Source organism: Pseudophryne corroboree, chromosome 3 (assembly GCF_028390025.1).
Source record: "Pseudophryne corroboree isolate aPseCor3 chromosome 3, aPseCor3.hap2, whole genome shotgun sequence".
NCBI lineage: Eukaryota > Metazoa > Chordata > Amphibia > Anura > Myobatrachidae > Pseudophryne > Pseudophryne corroboree.
In genome coordinates this window covers 285,268,169-285,284,741 of record NC_086446.1, presented here as the reverse complement: position 1 = coordinate 285,284,741, position 16,573 = coordinate 285,268,169, and the positions used below count along the sequence as shown (strand labels likewise).

General features: G+C 51.3%; 2 protein-coding genes across 2 annotated transcripts in view; one reads left to right on the top strand and one right to left on the bottom strand.

The window, feature by feature from the left end:
* COL20A1 (collagen type XX alpha 1 chain) overlaps positions 1-16,573 on the top strand; it is a 295,073-nt gene that overhangs the window by 230,707 nt on the left and 47,793 nt on the right. The gene's annotated exons all lie outside the window — the stretch shown is intronic.
* CHRNA4 (cholinergic receptor nicotinic alpha 4 subunit) overlaps positions 1,095-16,573 on the bottom strand; it is a 140,643-nt gene continuing 125,164 nt past the window's right edge. The window contains exon 6 of the mRNA XM_063959240.1: positions 1,095-1,642. Coding sequence (XP_063815310.1) covers positions 1,517-1,642 — 126 coding nt within the window. The 3' untranslated portion in view covers positions 1,095-1,516. The remainder of the gene's footprint in view (positions 1,643-16,573) is intronic.

Genomic DNA, 16,573 nt, shown 5'->3' with positions numbered 1-16,573 from the left:
TGACTTGATGTTACATGTGTCAGCATGGAGGAAGTGTTGGGGCTTTATGTGGTACAGTCTGATAGCGGCAGCTGCACCTGATTAGACCCGCAGCAGCCAGCGCAGTGTAAAAGGAGGAGCCTGCATACAGTGATATCCTTCAGTTTTTTGCTAAATTAATTCAGTGGCTCCATCCTAAATCTGCCAAATGGTAGAGCCAGCCCTGTACACTCCGTGCACCTATGGTTGTTACGCCCTTGCTTCCAACTTCTGTGTCTCTAGGTTGGGCAATGTCTGGTGTAAAATTATTTCTTTTGAATTGCTCCTCGCTTGTATTTCTCAGTAACCGCAGACTGGCAATGAGGGAAATTATTTGAATAACACATCACATTCTTACCGTGCCCTTCACAGATTAAAGACCTATATTCTGTGTCTGAGTTCTTTTTTTTCCCCACCGGGTTTGTCTACTTGATCGTGCATTGCTGTCACATGCTCCAGCCTACTGAACCTTTGGTCTGGGACTCTTTTCTTGTTGCAGATATGAGTCCTGGCTTTGAACACGTCCTTACATCTGAGTAGATGATTCTCCAACATCTCACTTTGTATTGACAGCTGCAGATAGAGGGTAGGCGACTACAGTGATTACAGACATAGGCTACAGTGCTAGATTTTATAGGCAAATAGGCCAGCCTTCATTGGAAACAGTGTAGGTGGAGGGCTCACATACTGTAGCTGGTCCTATATGTGTTCAAGGAATATTGCAGAGCCTGAACCCCTACTCTTTCTGCTGTACCTAGAAAATAACGTGCACATTAACTCTCTCATATCTTTCTACATTTTAGCATCAAGTTTTTTGTTTTTTTTTGTCACATACAGTGAAGGCAGGCCAATTTTGTGGACTGGACCAAATATTTGTATACTAGTTTATAGTGATGTCACAGAAGCACAGAGTGCCTCATGCCTCAGTTGTGTGCACTAGGAAGTAATAAAATTGATAGGCTTCCTTTTCATGCCTATTGGTGCTTCCCCCAAAATGGCTGCATTTGTGGCAACAAGAATCCTTCCAGACATATACACGCATCATGACTCAAGAGAAAAACAGGGCGGAGAGCCAATTCATTTTTATTCATTTATTCATTTGCCAGAGTTAGTACATGTTAAGAATAAGATCATACACTTGTTGGGTGCAGTGAACTGGCAAATATTTAATAAAAGATTCCCGAAATGCTTCTCTGCCCTGGGGGTATCCCCTGGAGATTTCTGTACCCATTCATGCGAATCAGACATGGGCTAAAATATTTATACACTGCTGTCACGCGTAAGCTTTCCACTCTGGTCATATTGTTCTCCAGCTTGTCCTTTTTCTACCTTAATTCTGTCTTAAATAGGCTTCACATCTATCTTAAGCAACTGTTCTCGCGTCCAGACAGTGCTCTCTGCATTCACCATGCACTCATGCGATCACAGTCCCACCCTCATTCTGATGTTCCCCACTTGCCGTCTTCCTGGCCCATGTGTGTTCTCTTGATCCTTAATATTATATCATCCCAGCCAGCCAGGGCGGGAGGAAAAGTCCAACAGTTCCCAACAGACAGACAATAATGAACATCCACAAGAAGATCCGATCAATCACCATCGCTACATATTTCCAGTCCTGCTTCACCTGTATGGGTTAGAAGACATGCCATGTGTTATATCAAATGAACCATGTCAGTACAGTAGCACTGGTAAAAAGGAGTATGACTGGTTCTTATAGTAACAGTGATCCACTATACAAAGCAACAATTTCATTTGAGCATTTCTTGGGGTAAACTCAATTCTCATCTATATGCTGCTGGCTGCCACAATGCTTGGCTGTGTATTAGGGGAGGCAGTCGATATACCGGCTGTCGGGATCCCAGCGCTCAGCATACCGGCGCCGGTATATCGACAACTATTCTCCCTCTTGGGGTGTCCACGACACTCCTGGAGGGAGAATAAATAGCGCGCCACCGTGCCCGCAATGGGCTCTTTTACACTTGCCCTGCTGCTGGCATTCTGGCGGAAGGGATCCTGGCGCCAGCCAAACGTAGTAAGGTGTGCAATAGGCCGTCTGCACACATATAACTCGTTACTGCCATGTGTAAAAGGGGCAATTTATCCAAGTTGCAAAAATGGATGATTATTGGCTTTCGGGCCAAGGGTGGCAGTATTTCTGAAACAGCGCAAATTGTGAACTGTTTGTGTGTTGCTCTTGTGAAGGCGTATCATAACTGGACAAATGGCACCATTGCGAATAACTGATGTGGAAACTGCGGAATACCACGTGCTATTGATGTGAGAGGTGAACTTTGGCTACAAAGGTGTGTGAGGGCAGACTGACGTGCTACAGTGGAGCAACTCACCATAAAAATGAACCTATAGGCTAACAGACGTGTGTCTAAAACTACAGTTCAGTCCATCTAGCTGCTGTCCGTGCTGCATACAGTGGTTACTCTGGCTATCAGCTGGTGGTCATAATAATGTGACTCCACCGTATATGTGTGTGTGTGTATGTGTATATATATATATATATATTAGATATGTATGTATATATATATATATATATATAGATATGTATATGTCTATATATATATATATATATATACATACTGCATATATTAAAGGTCAATTTGTAGCCCTCTGTCCTGTTTAAAAGCGATCAGCCTGCAGCTTTGTAATTCTATGTGGTCACATGGATTATATTTTACACTAGGTGCAGGGGCAAACGCAGGATTTGCAGGAGGGGGTTTCCAGAGGGGGGAGGAGCCAAGCACAGGGGTGGAGACTGAAGTGACTCAGTCTATGCTGGGTTCGTTAAACTATTGTAGATAGACAGACCTAGATAGATAGATCAAATATATTTTGTAATAGACATAGAGCAATTTCCATTCTAAAATTGAATTCGAAAATCACGGGTCTTCATACCGAATGAATAAAGGATTACCAAGCCAGTTGCTCTTCATAATGGTGGCAACACCGAAACATTGAACTTGGAACTGGCTTGGAAGTCCTTTATTAATTCCGTATGAAAACCTGTGATCTACACTGCTATACATGGGGCTCGATTAACCCGGGGTGGCACCAGGGCAAATATTTTTAATGCAGTTCTGGAGTGCCTACTATGGGCCAGATGTAATGACGTCTGAGTTGGCCAGAGGTGCGGGTTCCCAGCCAACATTGGATATTTTTTTTTAAGTGGCAATCATTTACAAGGCACGGTTTTGCCTTATAAATAATTGCCGCTTTAAAAAAACCCTCCAGAGTTTAGCCAGGAAACCCGCACCTCCGGCCAACTCAGACTTCATTACATCCGGCCCTACATTAAATATATATGTATATACACACAATGCAATTTGACCGGCACTGCACATAACTTCATAATACCTGGGTGCCTTCCCATGAACCATCAGGGAGCCATGCAGTATATAGAGAAGATGGGCGGCAATACAGACAGCTACACAAGCTTTGCTATCGTTTCAGATGCATTTTATCCTAACGAAAGGTGCTAATAAAACGCACCTGAAACGTTGATAGCAAAGCTTGTGTAGCAGTCTGTATTTCTTACAAAAGCGTGGAATGACGCCCGTTTCTCTATATTCTATATTATATATATATATATATATATATATATATTACACACAGATGGAGCCACGCTAGTCGTGGCTCCGTCTGTGACTAGGTGCGCCCACCTGGGTGTGCCTGGATGCTGTAAGCATCTCCATCTGGTTGGGCGCGCATACCCGGATGGAGACGCGTGCCCAGACAGAGACGCTTACAATGGGAAGTGGCTCTGTGCACTCCTGCTGTGACTAGGCGGACGGATCGCCTAGTCACGCTGGGAGTGCACGCCTACGATCGGGCAGGCAAAGATAAGGGAGGCTCCATCTGTATCTGTGTGTGTGTATATATACACATTATATATATATATATATATACACACATACATACGTGTGTGTATGTATATATATATATATATATGTATTACACATACATGTGTGTGTGTGTGTGTGTGTGTGTGTGTGTGTGTATATATATATATATATATATATATATATAAAATGATACTGTAGGAGGAAAAAGATATGCAGCGATAATATATAAACTTACAATTGAGGATCAGACAGTAAGCTGTGGAGCAGCAGCCAGTGGGGAGGCTGAGGCAATCGGAAGCAGCTGCCATAACACACATCTGCACCACAGTGCAGGGAAATGCACGACCCGCCGGTGTTTCAAGGGGCGGAGCCAAACCCGGAGGGGGCAAGGCTTAAACAGCGGGTCGCGGGCGGCTTCAGTTGTTTGCTTTAAAAAAATCAACAACAACTTGGTCTGTCAGGGGGGGTTTCTGGGTACTCAGAAACCCCCCCTGCGTGCGCTAGTGAGGTGATATATTATTTCCATTGTCAATGCCTACCCATTCTACTTTATACAATGTGATACTAGTAATTGGATATATAAATATGACACTTGTTTACCATGTATTTAGCTAACTAGTTTTATATGTTCAACTCATAAGTTACATATAAAGCATGATCCATTCTTGCCTACCTGACCCTCTCCATGAGGGAGAAAATACTCTGTTCCTGGACTTTCCTGGTAATGTATGATTGCCATCACCTGTGGTGAAACACCTTTCTAATCAATTAACTATCTCACCACAGGTGATGGCAAGCATACATTACCAGGAAAGTCCAGGAACAGAGCATTTTCTCCCTCATGGAGAGCGTCAGGTAGGCAAGTATGGCATGATCCCTACTACTCAAAACTTGTGTATTTGTCAGCAGACTGCTTTTTTTGATGTCACACAGGATATATGTCCCCTAGTTTGTTTACAGAAACTGAATGTAACAGTTACTTTTTTAGAACAATTATGAAAAAACTACTGCATCCCAGAATATCCAGATATATTGTTCCCACATGGAAAAATTAACAATATAGTGGTTCCCAAAATCCAACAGTTCATATTTTCCAGGTCACCTAGCAGTAGAACAGGTGTACTCATTACTCACTGACACATTTTAAAAGATCCACAGGTGGAGCTAATTATTTAATTTACAATTCTGTGAGGAGACCTGGAAAATATGAACTGTTGGTGTACTTGAGGACTGAGTTTGGGAACCACTGATTTAGAGCTACATGATCTGCTCAAGCGCATACCTTCCAGCTTTTGAACTCTCTAATCGGGTCTTGTTGAAGTGGCGGCAAGGGCACAAAAGGGGGATGTGGCCATGTAACAAAGAGGGTGTAACTGTGTACACCCAAGTGACTTCTGACATGAATACACATATACACTGGCAGATGTGCAAGGCACCCATTCACCTCTGCTGTGCAAAGCTTTGATGAACAGGTCTTACATCCTAACATTCTGGCAATTGGTAATAAGAAGCTAATGGTAAGGACAATAGGACATACCACTCGTATTGGACTGTCCAGCATAAACCTGAAAAGTTGGAAGGTATCGCTTTTTTATTTGATTTTACATGGGAGTTTACAAAGACAGGCAAGTGGCCAGTTATCTTGAAATGCACTTGGCAGACAGTAGGTGCACTTACTCTAATAAAGAAGCACTACGGCTCAGTGTCTGTTTAGGATGATTATCGGGTCTTGCTTTGAACATGTGACGTCATACAGAGGCGATGGGCCAGGAAAAAAAGCACTGCCTGGAGCGTCCTAAGGATACTCAGGGTGGCTCTACTGCAGGGATGGCCCTCCAGCTGTTGTAGAACTACACATCCCAGCATGCCATGCAACAGTTTTAGCATGGCCAAATAGCAAAACTGTAGCAGGGCATGCTGGTAGGTGTATTTCAACAACAGCTGGAGGGCCAAAGGTTCCCCATCCCTGCTCTACAGGGTGTGTGCCCAGAGTGAACTTGTGTATGCGCCGGACAGCTCTATTGGCTGCAGGATGCTGTTCCAGGTGCCATGGAGCAGTGATGGCACCACTCTGAGGACCTGCACCCTGGAGAATGGCGCCCCTTGCTAGACACTAGTTATGGCCCTGCTCCTGTTTTTTGTAAACAACTGTTACTGACAAGAGTGGTACCCGTTGCAGGCCAAGGAACATCAAACAATGCAATGTGTTATTAAAGCATATGGGATGAACTTCAAAACTATGTTCCAAAAACAGATGACCGCAGAATGCAAAAAAAGATCAGGGGGTGGCATGGGGAGGGAAAAGAGCATTGCAAGATAAAAAAAATAAAGAAAAGCTAAAGAGTAAAGATTTGGCAGACACAATCTAAGCAGAGGGAGATGAAAGCTATGGGGAAAGATGCTGAGAGAGAAAACAGATAACAGCCACTTGAGATGGAAATAGACTAAATGATTGCAGGCTGTGCGCTCACTTTATCACACTGTGAGCAGCTCACTGACAATGGCCACGATTTAAAGTTATCAGACAGCACAGCTTGCACCTGCCGCATAATGACCAGAACTGAATCATCCAGGCCGGCGTGTACTGGCAAGGTCAGCGGTGTCTGGTGTACAGGCTGACACAACCACAATAAAAGGGTCCTGTGTCAGTCCCCTCTCTGCTGGCACAGGAATGAAAAATGTGTATTGTCATTTAGGCATACTCCTGTCACACTGCTCTTATATACCCATGCACTATCCCTTTGCCTTTAGCCAGATCAGCTTACATGAATGTAAATGTAAATGGTGAAGCAGTGAAGAGGACCCAGCCAATAATCACATTCTGGAATCTGCTGGAATCACAGTAAGCAAATAAAGCATTGAATCATATTTGCCTACTTTTGGAAACCAGTTTCTGCGAGATTCTATATGGTATGAGAGTTCGCACAGCACGCCGCAGAGGGGGCTCTGCCTAAAGGGCGTGTCTGGCTCCAACTATGGGCGTTTCTATTGCCGCTCACCCTAACCCCCCCTCCTTGCAGCCTAACCCCACCCTCCCCGCAGCCTAACCCCCCTCCCCGCAGCCTAACCCTCCTTCACGCACAACCTAACCCTAACCTATCCCACACGCAGCCTAACGCTAACCTTCCATCCTGTCCGCAGCCTGTCCCTACCCCCTCCCGCCACTTCAGTGGGTCCTTTTGAGTCCAAGGAGCAGCAACCTCACCTGTACTGCCACCACGGGAGTGCCGAGGCGTTTTATTAAGCGCGGGCAGTGGCTGTTGCATGCGACAGGCAGGAATCCCCCCGATGCAGATGCAGCAGCGGGCAGGCCTTTTGTAACTCCATCTGGTTGCAAGAGGCCTCATCAGAGTGTGGGTCAAGAGCTTATAATGGCACTAGCCAGGGGCGGATTGGCCCACCAGGACACCATGACAGATTCCAATGGGCCTGTCCCACATCCCCCTCAGCCAGGCCAATTCACACACTCAGGCTGGGCTGGCTCACACAGCTTCCAGTACTTGCGGTTCATTTGACCACAATCCGGAAGTTAGGCTAGAAAGGAATTCCGGGTGCCGCTAGCCATGAAAAGTGGTGACGCTGTTTGACCTGGAGAAAGTTAAGCAGCCCAACAGCATCGTCTCCCTGACCCCGGCCAAAGGTCTCTTCAATGAGTCCGGCCCGGGAGCAACAACATAGCGATGGTCGGAGCCGGGTTCACAATACCCGCCGCCACCCTAGTTCCCGCACTCTCACTGAACTGGTCAGAGCGGCGACTGAGCACTGAAGGGGACCCGGCAGAGAGGTTTAATTACTTTATTTGCATTATCATAATGGTGTAAGGGTTAGGGCATCCCCGGTCACAGTGTATGGTTTGGGGACTGGACAGGAGCAGGATGTACCTTGTTCTCAGGATGCAAGCTGATCAGGCAGCACTCACAGCCAGCCCTGGGGCACTCTCTAATGCAAAGTCCCTCAGCCCTATAGCTGCCCAATGTCTGTCCATGATGATAGACCTATTTATGTAATGCGATGGATATGTATGTAATGCAGTGGCTATGTATGTAATGTGGTGCTATTTGTATAATGAGGTGCTTTTTGCATAATGCGGTGCTATAAGTGTAATGTGTTGCTATACGTGTAGTGCAGTGCTATTCGTGTTATGTGGTGCTATTTGTATAATGCGGCGCTATACGTGTAGTGCGGTGCTGTAAGTAATAATGTGGTGGCCATGTATGTAATGTGGTGGCTATGTATGTAATCCGGTGTGGATTGGCCATTGGGGCAGATTCTGATGCACTGGTCCCGTGTGTCTGTGTTTCACTACTTGTGTGTGCTCCCTCCCTGTACTGTGCTGTATGTAGTGTGTGCTCCTCCTCCCTGTACTGTGCTGTATGTAGTGTGTGCTCCCTCCCTGTACTGTGCTGTATGTAGTGTGCTCCCTCCCTGTACTGTGCTGTATGTAGTGTGTGCTCCCTCCCTGTACTGTGCTGTATGTAGTGTGTGCTCCCTCCCTGTACTGTGCTGTATGTAGTGTGTGCTCCCTCCCTGTACTGTGCTGTATGTAGTGTGTGCTCCCTCCCTGTTCTGTGCTGTATGTAGTGTGTGCTCCCTCCCTGTACTGTGCTGTATGTAGTGTGTGCTCCCTCCCTGTACTGTGCTGTATGTAGTGTGTGGTCCTCCTCCCTGTACTGTGCTGTATGTAGTGTGTGCTCCCTCCCTGTACTGTGCTGTATGTAGTGTGTGCTCCCTCCCTGTACTGTGCTGTATGTAGTGTGTGCACCCTCCCTGTACTGTGCTGTATGTAGTGTGTGCTCCTCCTCCCTGTACTGTCCTGTATGTAGTGTGTGCTCCCTCCCTGTACTGTGCTGTATGTAGTGTGTGCTCCCTCACTGTACTGTGCTGTATGTAGTGTGTGCTCCCTCCCTGTACTGTGCTGTATGTAGTGTGTGCTCCTCCTCCCTGTACTGTGCTGTATGTAGTGTGTGCTCCCTCCCTGTACTGTGCTGTATGTAGTGTGTGCTCCCTCCCTGTACTGTGCTGTATGTAGTGTGTGCTCCTCCTCCCTGTACTGTGCTGTATGTAGTGTGTGCTCCCTCCCTGTACTGTGCTGTGTCGTGTGTGCTCCCTCCCTGTACTGTGCTGTGCTGTATGTAGTGTGTGCTCCTACTCCCTGTACTGTGCTGTATGTAGTGTGTGCTCCCTCCCTGTACTGTGCTGTATGTAGTGTGTGCTCCTCCTCCCTGTACTGTGCTGTATGTAGTGTGTGCTCCCTCCCTGTACTGTGCTGTATGTCGTGTGTGCTCCCTCCCTGTACTGTGCTGTATGTAGTGTGTGCTCCTACTCCCTGTACTGTGCTGTATGTAGTGTGTGCTCCCTCCCTGTACTGTGCTGTATGTAGTGTGTGCTCCCTCCCTGTACTGTGCTGTATGTAGTGTGTGCTCCTCCTTCCTGTACTGTGCTGTATGTAGTGTGTGCTCCCTCCCTGTACTGTGCTGTATGTCGTGTGTGCTCCCTCCCTGTACTGTGCTGTATGTAGTGTGTGCTCCCTCCCTGTACTGTGCTGTATGTAGTGTGTGCTCCCTCCCTGTACTGTGCTGTATGTAGTGTGTGCTCCTCCTCCCTGTACTGTGCTGTATGTAGTGTGTGCTCCCTCCCTGTACTGTGCTGTATGTCGTGTGTGCTCCCTCCCTGTACTGTGCTGTATGTAGTGTGTGCTCCTACTCCCTGTACTGTGCTGTATGTAGTGTGTGCTCCCTCCCTGTACTGTGCTGTATGTAGTGTGTGCTCCTCCTCCCTGTACTGTGCTGTATGTAGTGTGTGCTCCCTCCCTGTACTGTGCTGTATGTCGTGTGTGCTCCCTCCCTGTACTGTGCTGTATGTAGTGTGTGCTCCCTCCCCGTACTGTGCTGTATGTAGTGTGCGCTCCCTCCCTGTACTGTGCTGTATGTAGTGTGTGCACCCTTCCTGTACTGTGCTGTATGTAGTGTGTGCTCCCTCCCTGTACTGTGCTGTATGTAGTGTGTGCTCCTCCTCCCTGTACTGTGCTGTATGTAGTGTGTGCTCCCTCCCTGTACTGTGCTGTATGTAGTGTGTGCTCCCTCCCCGTACTGTGCTGTATGTAGTGTGCGCTCCCTCCCTGTACTGTGCTGTATGTAGTGTGTGCACCCTTCCTGTACTGTGCTGTATGTAGTGTGTGCTCCTTCCCTGTACTGTATGTAGTGTGTGCTCCCTCCCTGTACTGTGCTGCATGTAGTGTGTGCTCCTTCTCCCTGTACTGTGCGGTATGTAGAGTGTGCTTCCTCCCTGTGCTGTATGTAGTGTGTGCTCCCTCCCTGTACTGTGCTGTATGTAGTGTGTTCTCCCTCCCTGTACTGTGCTGTATGTAGTGTGTGCTACCCCTCCCTGTACTGTGCAGTATGTAGTGTGTGCTCCCTCCCTGCACTGTACTGTATGTAGTGTGTGCTCCCTCCCTGTACTGTGCTGTATGTAGTGTGTGCTCCCTCCCTGTACTGTGCTGTATGTCGTGTGTGCTCCCTCCCTGTACTGTGCTGTATGTAGTGTGTGCTCCCTCCCTGTACTGTGCTGTATGTAGTGTGTGCTCCCTCCCTGTACTGTGCTGTATGTAGTGTGTGCTCCTCCTCCCTGTACTGTGCTGTATGTAGTGTGTGCTCCCTCCCTGTACTGTGCTGTATGTCGTGTGTGCTCCCTCCCTGTACTGTGCTGTATGTAGTGTGTGCTCCTACTCCCTGTACTGTGCTGTATGTAGTGTGTGCTCCCTCCCTGTACTGTGCTGTATGTAGTGTGTGCTCCTCCTCCCTGTACTGTGCTGTATGTAGTGTGTGCTCCCTCCCTGTACTGTGCTGTATGTCGTGTGTGCTCCCTCCCTGTACTGTGCTGTATGTAGTGTGTGCTCCCTCCCTGTACTGTGCTGTATGTAGTGTGCGCTCCCTCCCTGTACTGTGCTGTATGTAGTGTGTGCACCCTTCCTGTACTGTGCTGTATGTAGTGTGTGCTCCCTCCCTGTACTGTGCTGTATGTAGTGTGTGCTCCTCCTCCCTGTACTGTGCTGTATGTAGTGTGTGCTCCCTCCCTGTACTGTGCTGTATGTAGTGTGTGCTCCCTCCCCGTACTGTGCTGTATGTAGTGTGCGCTCCCTCCCTGTACTGTGCTGTATGTAGTGTGTGCACCCTTCCTGTACTGTGCTGTATGTAGTGTGTGCTCCTTCCCTGTACTGTATGTAGTGTGTGCTCCCTCCCTGTACTGTGCTGCATGTAGTGTGTGCTCCTTCTCCCTGTACTGTGCGGTATGTAGAGTGTGCTTCCTCCCTGTGCTGTATGTAGTGTGTGCTCCCTCCCTGTACTGTGCTGTATGTAGTGTGTTCTCCCTCCCTGTACTGTGCTGTATGTAGTGTGTGCTACCCCTCCCTGTACTGTGCAGTATGTAGTGTGTGCTCCCTCCCTGCACTGTACTGTATGTAGTGTGTGCTCCCTCCCTGTACTGTGCTGTATGTAGTGTGTGCTCCCCTCCCTGTACTGTGCTGTATGTAGTGTGTGCTCCCTCCCTGTACTGTGCTGTATGTAGTGTGTGCTCCCCTCCCTGTACTGTGCTGTATGTAGTGTGTGCTCCTTCCCTGTACTGTGCTGTATGTAGTGTGTGCTCCCCCTCCCTGTACTGTGCTGTATGTAGTGTGTGCTCCCTCCCCGTACTGTGCTGTATGTAGTGTGTGCTCCCTCCCTGTACTGTGCTGTATGTAGTGTGTGCTCCCTCCCTGTACTGTGCTGTATGTAGTGTGCTCCCTCCCTGTACTGTGCTGTATGTAGTGTGTGCTCCCTTCCTGTACTGTGCTGTATGTAGTGTGTGCACCCTTCCTGTACTGTGCTGTATGTAGTGTGTGCTCCTTCCCTGTACTGTATGTAGTGTGTGCTCCCTCCCTGTACTGTGCTGCATGTAGTGTGTGCTCCTTCTCCCTGTACTGTGCGGTATGTAGTGTGTGCTCCCTCCCTGTGCTGTATGTAGTGTGTGCTCCCTCCCTGTACTGTGCTGTATGTAGTGTGTTCTCCCTCCCTGTACTGTGCTGTATGTAGTGTGTGCTACCCCTCCCTGTACTGTGCAGTATGTAGTGTGTGCTCCCTCCCTGCACTGTACTGTATGTAGTGTGTGCTCCCTCCCTGTACTGTGCTGTATGTAGTGTGTGCTCCCTCCCTGTACTGTGCTGTATGTAGTGTGTGCTCCCTCCCTGTACTGTGCTGTATGTAGTGTGTTCTCCCTCCCTGTACTGTGCTGTATGTAGTGTGTGCTACCCCTCCCTGTACTGTGCAGTATGTAGTGTGTGCTCCCTCCCTGCACTGTACTGTATGTAGTGTGTGCTCCCTCCCTGTACTGTGCTGTATGTAGTGTGTGCTCCCCTCCCTGTACTGTGCTGTATGTAGTGTGTGCTCCCTCCCTGTACTGTGCTGTATGTAGTGTGTGCTCCCCTCCCTGTACTGTGCTGTATGTAGTGTGTGCTCCTTCCCTGTACTGTGCTGTATGTAGTGTGTGCTCCCCCTCCCTATACTGTGCTGTATGTAGTGTGTGCTTTCTCCCCGTACTGTGCTGTATGTAGTGTGTGTAAGGATGTGCCCTGTGGGCACATCCATGTGGCTGTCCCTAGCTGGGGACAGCGCTGGGGCAGCTTGTCTGTCCCCAGCGCTGGGTGCGTGGCGGCGGGTGTCCGGTGCAGGGATTACCCTTTTCCCTGCACCGGACCAGAGGCTTTTGAATCTTGGCGCCCTCCGGGAGCCAATCGCGGCTCCCGGAGCGGCAGCCAATCAGAGAGGGACGCGGCGAGCCAATCGGCGCTCGCCGCGTCATAGGCCCCGCCCCCGGCGTCTGACGTCAGACGCCGGGCGGGACGGGGAGCAGGAGGCCGCGGCGAAGATAGAAGAGACGCCGGGCAGGAGCCGAAGAGGGCGCGCGCGCAGAAGAGCGCGAAGAAGGAGGAAGACGCCGCCGCAGAAAGGAGACGACGACGGACGCGGGGAGAAGAGCTCCGGTGGCCGCTGAAGAGGCCGGAAGACGTCGGGCCCCAGGAAGGAGATGTCCAGCGGCGGCTGGACACGGAGCAGCGGAGGCGACGCCGCTGGCCAGGACGGGTCAGCGGCAGAAGACTGTGTCGGAGGCCCTCGGGTTAGGTAAGGCCTCAGTGAGGCTATCCTCCCCTCTTCCTCCCTCGACCACCAGGGACGGGCATTAGGCCCGCGGGCACAAGTCAGGCACTAGGCCTGTGGCGCAGTTAGGAGATTGGGGGTCATTTGTCTGATTAGGTGGTTTGGGCATTAGGCCCAAGCCACCCAACCCCTGCGGCACCAGATAGGCAGGCACTAGGCCTGGGGGGGCACATGTTGGGCACTAGGCCCACGAGAATAGTCAGGCCACCGGCCTGTGGGCACAGTTAGGCGGGCATTAGGCCCGAGGGGCAGTTCAGGCAATAGGCCTGTTGGGACATTAGAGGGCGCTAGGCCCTAGCGTATTTTGGCCAGTAAGTACAGATAAGGTGACCCTGGGCACAAGGCCCAGGTCACCCAACGGGCAGCAAGTTAGGCGGGCGCTAGGCCCGTGGGCGAAGTCAGGCCTCCGGCCTGTGTGCAGTTAGGGGGCGCCAGGCCCAGCGAAGCAGTGTTTTCCCCGAGGTGAGTAAAGGTGACACTGGGCGTTAGGCTCAGGCCACCCTGAGAGTACGGTAGGTGGGTGAGCTGTGCGGTCCCCACTGCTGGGTGTTCTGAGTCGGGTAGATAAAGGGACAGCACCGTTTTATGTTGTAACTCCGATAGTGTGATATATGTTGTTACCGTGCAGGGCAAAGTGTATGTGTTGTGTAAGTTGTGCATAGTTGTGTTGCACCACACCCACAGAGCTAGTTTGAGGGCTCTGCTGTTGTAGATAGTATAGGGTGTGACACTAGGTCAGAGTTAGGCCCTGCACGGCTGTTTCTCTTTGCCTCCTTACAGGGACCTGTAAGTGGAGAAGATCGGAGTGCAAGACTTGTGACGGTGAGTAGCATCCGTGTACGTCTGTCCCTTGTTTGTCCCCGAGCGCCGGAGTTAGGATTGCTCACGGACGTGAGAATCCCTTTCATCACACTACGTGCGAAAGCGCGAGTGTGTGAAAGATGGGTAGCTGAGGCTTTGTGCCGGTGATGACCATTCACCCAGCCGGTGAAGGTCGCAGCCACCCCTGGGGTATCCCCTGTTCCACCGGAAGAAGGGTCGATACCCCCTTAATGTAGACCATTCTCTCCTCAGCTCGGTCGTCGGTCAGCTCCGAGAGGGAATCGCCGTGTCCGGATCCGAGTGAAGATTTCCAGGTCCGTTGAGGGTTCCGGTACCTGAAGGTGAGAGCGAGCGGCGCCTGGTGAGTACCGAGTCTACACCTGCACGGCAGCAGGCACCACCACACGCACCGGATCCCCACCACCTCTCACACTTGGCGTAGTCGGCAGGATCAAAGAGACCGGATCACGGACACGATGTGGAACGCCACCAAGAAGACCTCCCTGCGGACGGCTCCGGAGAAGACTCACCCCCGGACGTGTGCGGACCAGAGCGACTGGGTGACGGTGTCTGGGGCAGACATCCTGAAGATGGTGCAGCGGTCGGTCCAGCGTGGAAAAGAAGAGCGCCGGGAGAAGGGGCGCAAGAAGGCCGCTGTGACGCCCTGCAAGAAATGTCGGCAAACAGGTCACTTTGCCGACGAGTGTACTTGGCGAGAGACGTCCCCAAAGAAGGTGGTCCAGGAAGCGGACCGAAGATGTCAGAAGGGCCAAGCGAAAGAGTCCTGGTGTTTGCTCTGCGGAAACTACGGGCATGAGCACAACAGTTGTCCCTGGGACGAAGAGTTGAGCGAAGACGAGGTTGATTCCCGGTGTGAAAGCTGTGGAGATCCCCGACATCGGCTCCTGGAATGTCCATGGACGGAAGACAGGACGGACTACGAGGCCACGGTGAAGCAGCTGACGGAATCTCGTCAGCAGCTTTGGGACCGGGTGGCTGCAGAGCCTGTGTGTGCGCTCTGCGAGGCGAGAGGACATGCGCTTCCCGATTGTCCGTGGAATGAAGACCGGATGATTGCGGATGGTCGCGCCCAGAGATGGGAGGAGGAAACCAGGGAAATGGAGCGGAAGGCCTTGCTTGAAGTTAATTCGCAGGTGCCCATTTCCTCTGAGCCGGAACCAACGGGTGAAGATTCCCCAGTGAAGGAGGTGGACCAGGAACCCGTCTTGGAGAAGGTGGCAGTGGCCCTCCCTTGTTGGAAGTGTCGGCGACCAGGACATGCGGCCAGTGAGTGCCCTTGGGAAGATGCCGCGGACCTACTTTGTCCCAAGAAAGTGACCCCAGTAAGGCAGGATCCTTTCCCGCATGAGGCGGAGGTGGACGACTGGGAGGTGAAGAGGCCACGCTGTCAAGAAAAGCGTGAAGACCCAGTGACTGAGACGTCCAGAATCTCCCCACGATGGACCCGTCCCCGGCCAGGACGTGCGGAACAGGAGTGTCCTGGGTACCAAGAGATGCCAGCGGAAGCGCAGGAGTACGCTGAGGAAGAAAAGGATCCAGCGGAAGCGAAGGAGTACGCTGAGGAAACAGAGGTGCCAGCGGAAAAGACTAAGTACGCTGAGGAGGGAAATACCCCAGTCCAGATATCGGAAGAAGACTCGGACTACGGTGAGCTGTCCGCCGACGAATCCCTCCAAGAACAGATGGAGGACGACTCTGGCATCGGAAGCGCCGACGAGAGAGACTGGCAGGATCGGGTGGAGTCATGCTCCCAGTTGAATGCCCTCCGTGAAGAGGAGGAGATAGTCCTGGAGCAAGAGTACCTGCCAGGAGTGTCGAGATGGACCGACGTACGGGGACAGGACTGTGATACCGTGGGAGGACCCGTTCCAGAGGAAGAGACAGGACCTTTGGAGATGCCCCACGAGGAAATCCGACATGTGGTGGCTGTTGCCCGGGAGGAAACGGATGCCCCGGAGGATTCCGCTGTTGGGTGGTGGTCGATACCACACCCGGAAGACAGGGACGAAGCCACAGACGATATCGGAGGCCAAGAGTGGGTGACTGTTGTCCCCGTGGAGGAAGATTCCCCTTGGTGGCCAACGTCAAGCGACCGTAAGAAGATGCCACTCCCCCAGAGGATCCGCCGATGGAGGTCAGGACGTGAGGGGAACCCGGAGCTGGAGGTGGAAGGATGTGGGGGTCACAGCCTGTCCGGGCTGGACCCTTGAACACAACCTCGCCGGAGGGACCTCGGAATTCCCTGACCCGCGGACAATGGAAGTCGTGAGGAACTTTGTAGGGACTACAAAGGAAAAAGGGGGGGGAAATGTAAGGATGTGCCCTGTGGGCACATCCATGTGGCTGTCCCTAGCTGGGGACAGCGCTGGGGCAGCTTGTCTGTCCCCAGCGCTGGGTGCGTGGCGGCGGGTGTCCGGTGCAGGGATTACCCTTTTCCCTGCACCGGACCAGAGGCTTTTGAATCTTGGCGCCCTCCGGGAGCCAATCGCGGCTCCCGGAGCGGCAGCCAATCAGAGAGGGACGCGGCGAGCCAATCGGCGCTCGCCGCGTCATAGGCCCCGCCCCCGGCGTCTGACGTCAGACGCCGGGCGGGACGGGGAGCAGGAGGCCGCGCCGAAGAGCGGCGAAGATAGAAGAGACGCCGGGCGGGAGCCGAAGAGGGCGCGCGCG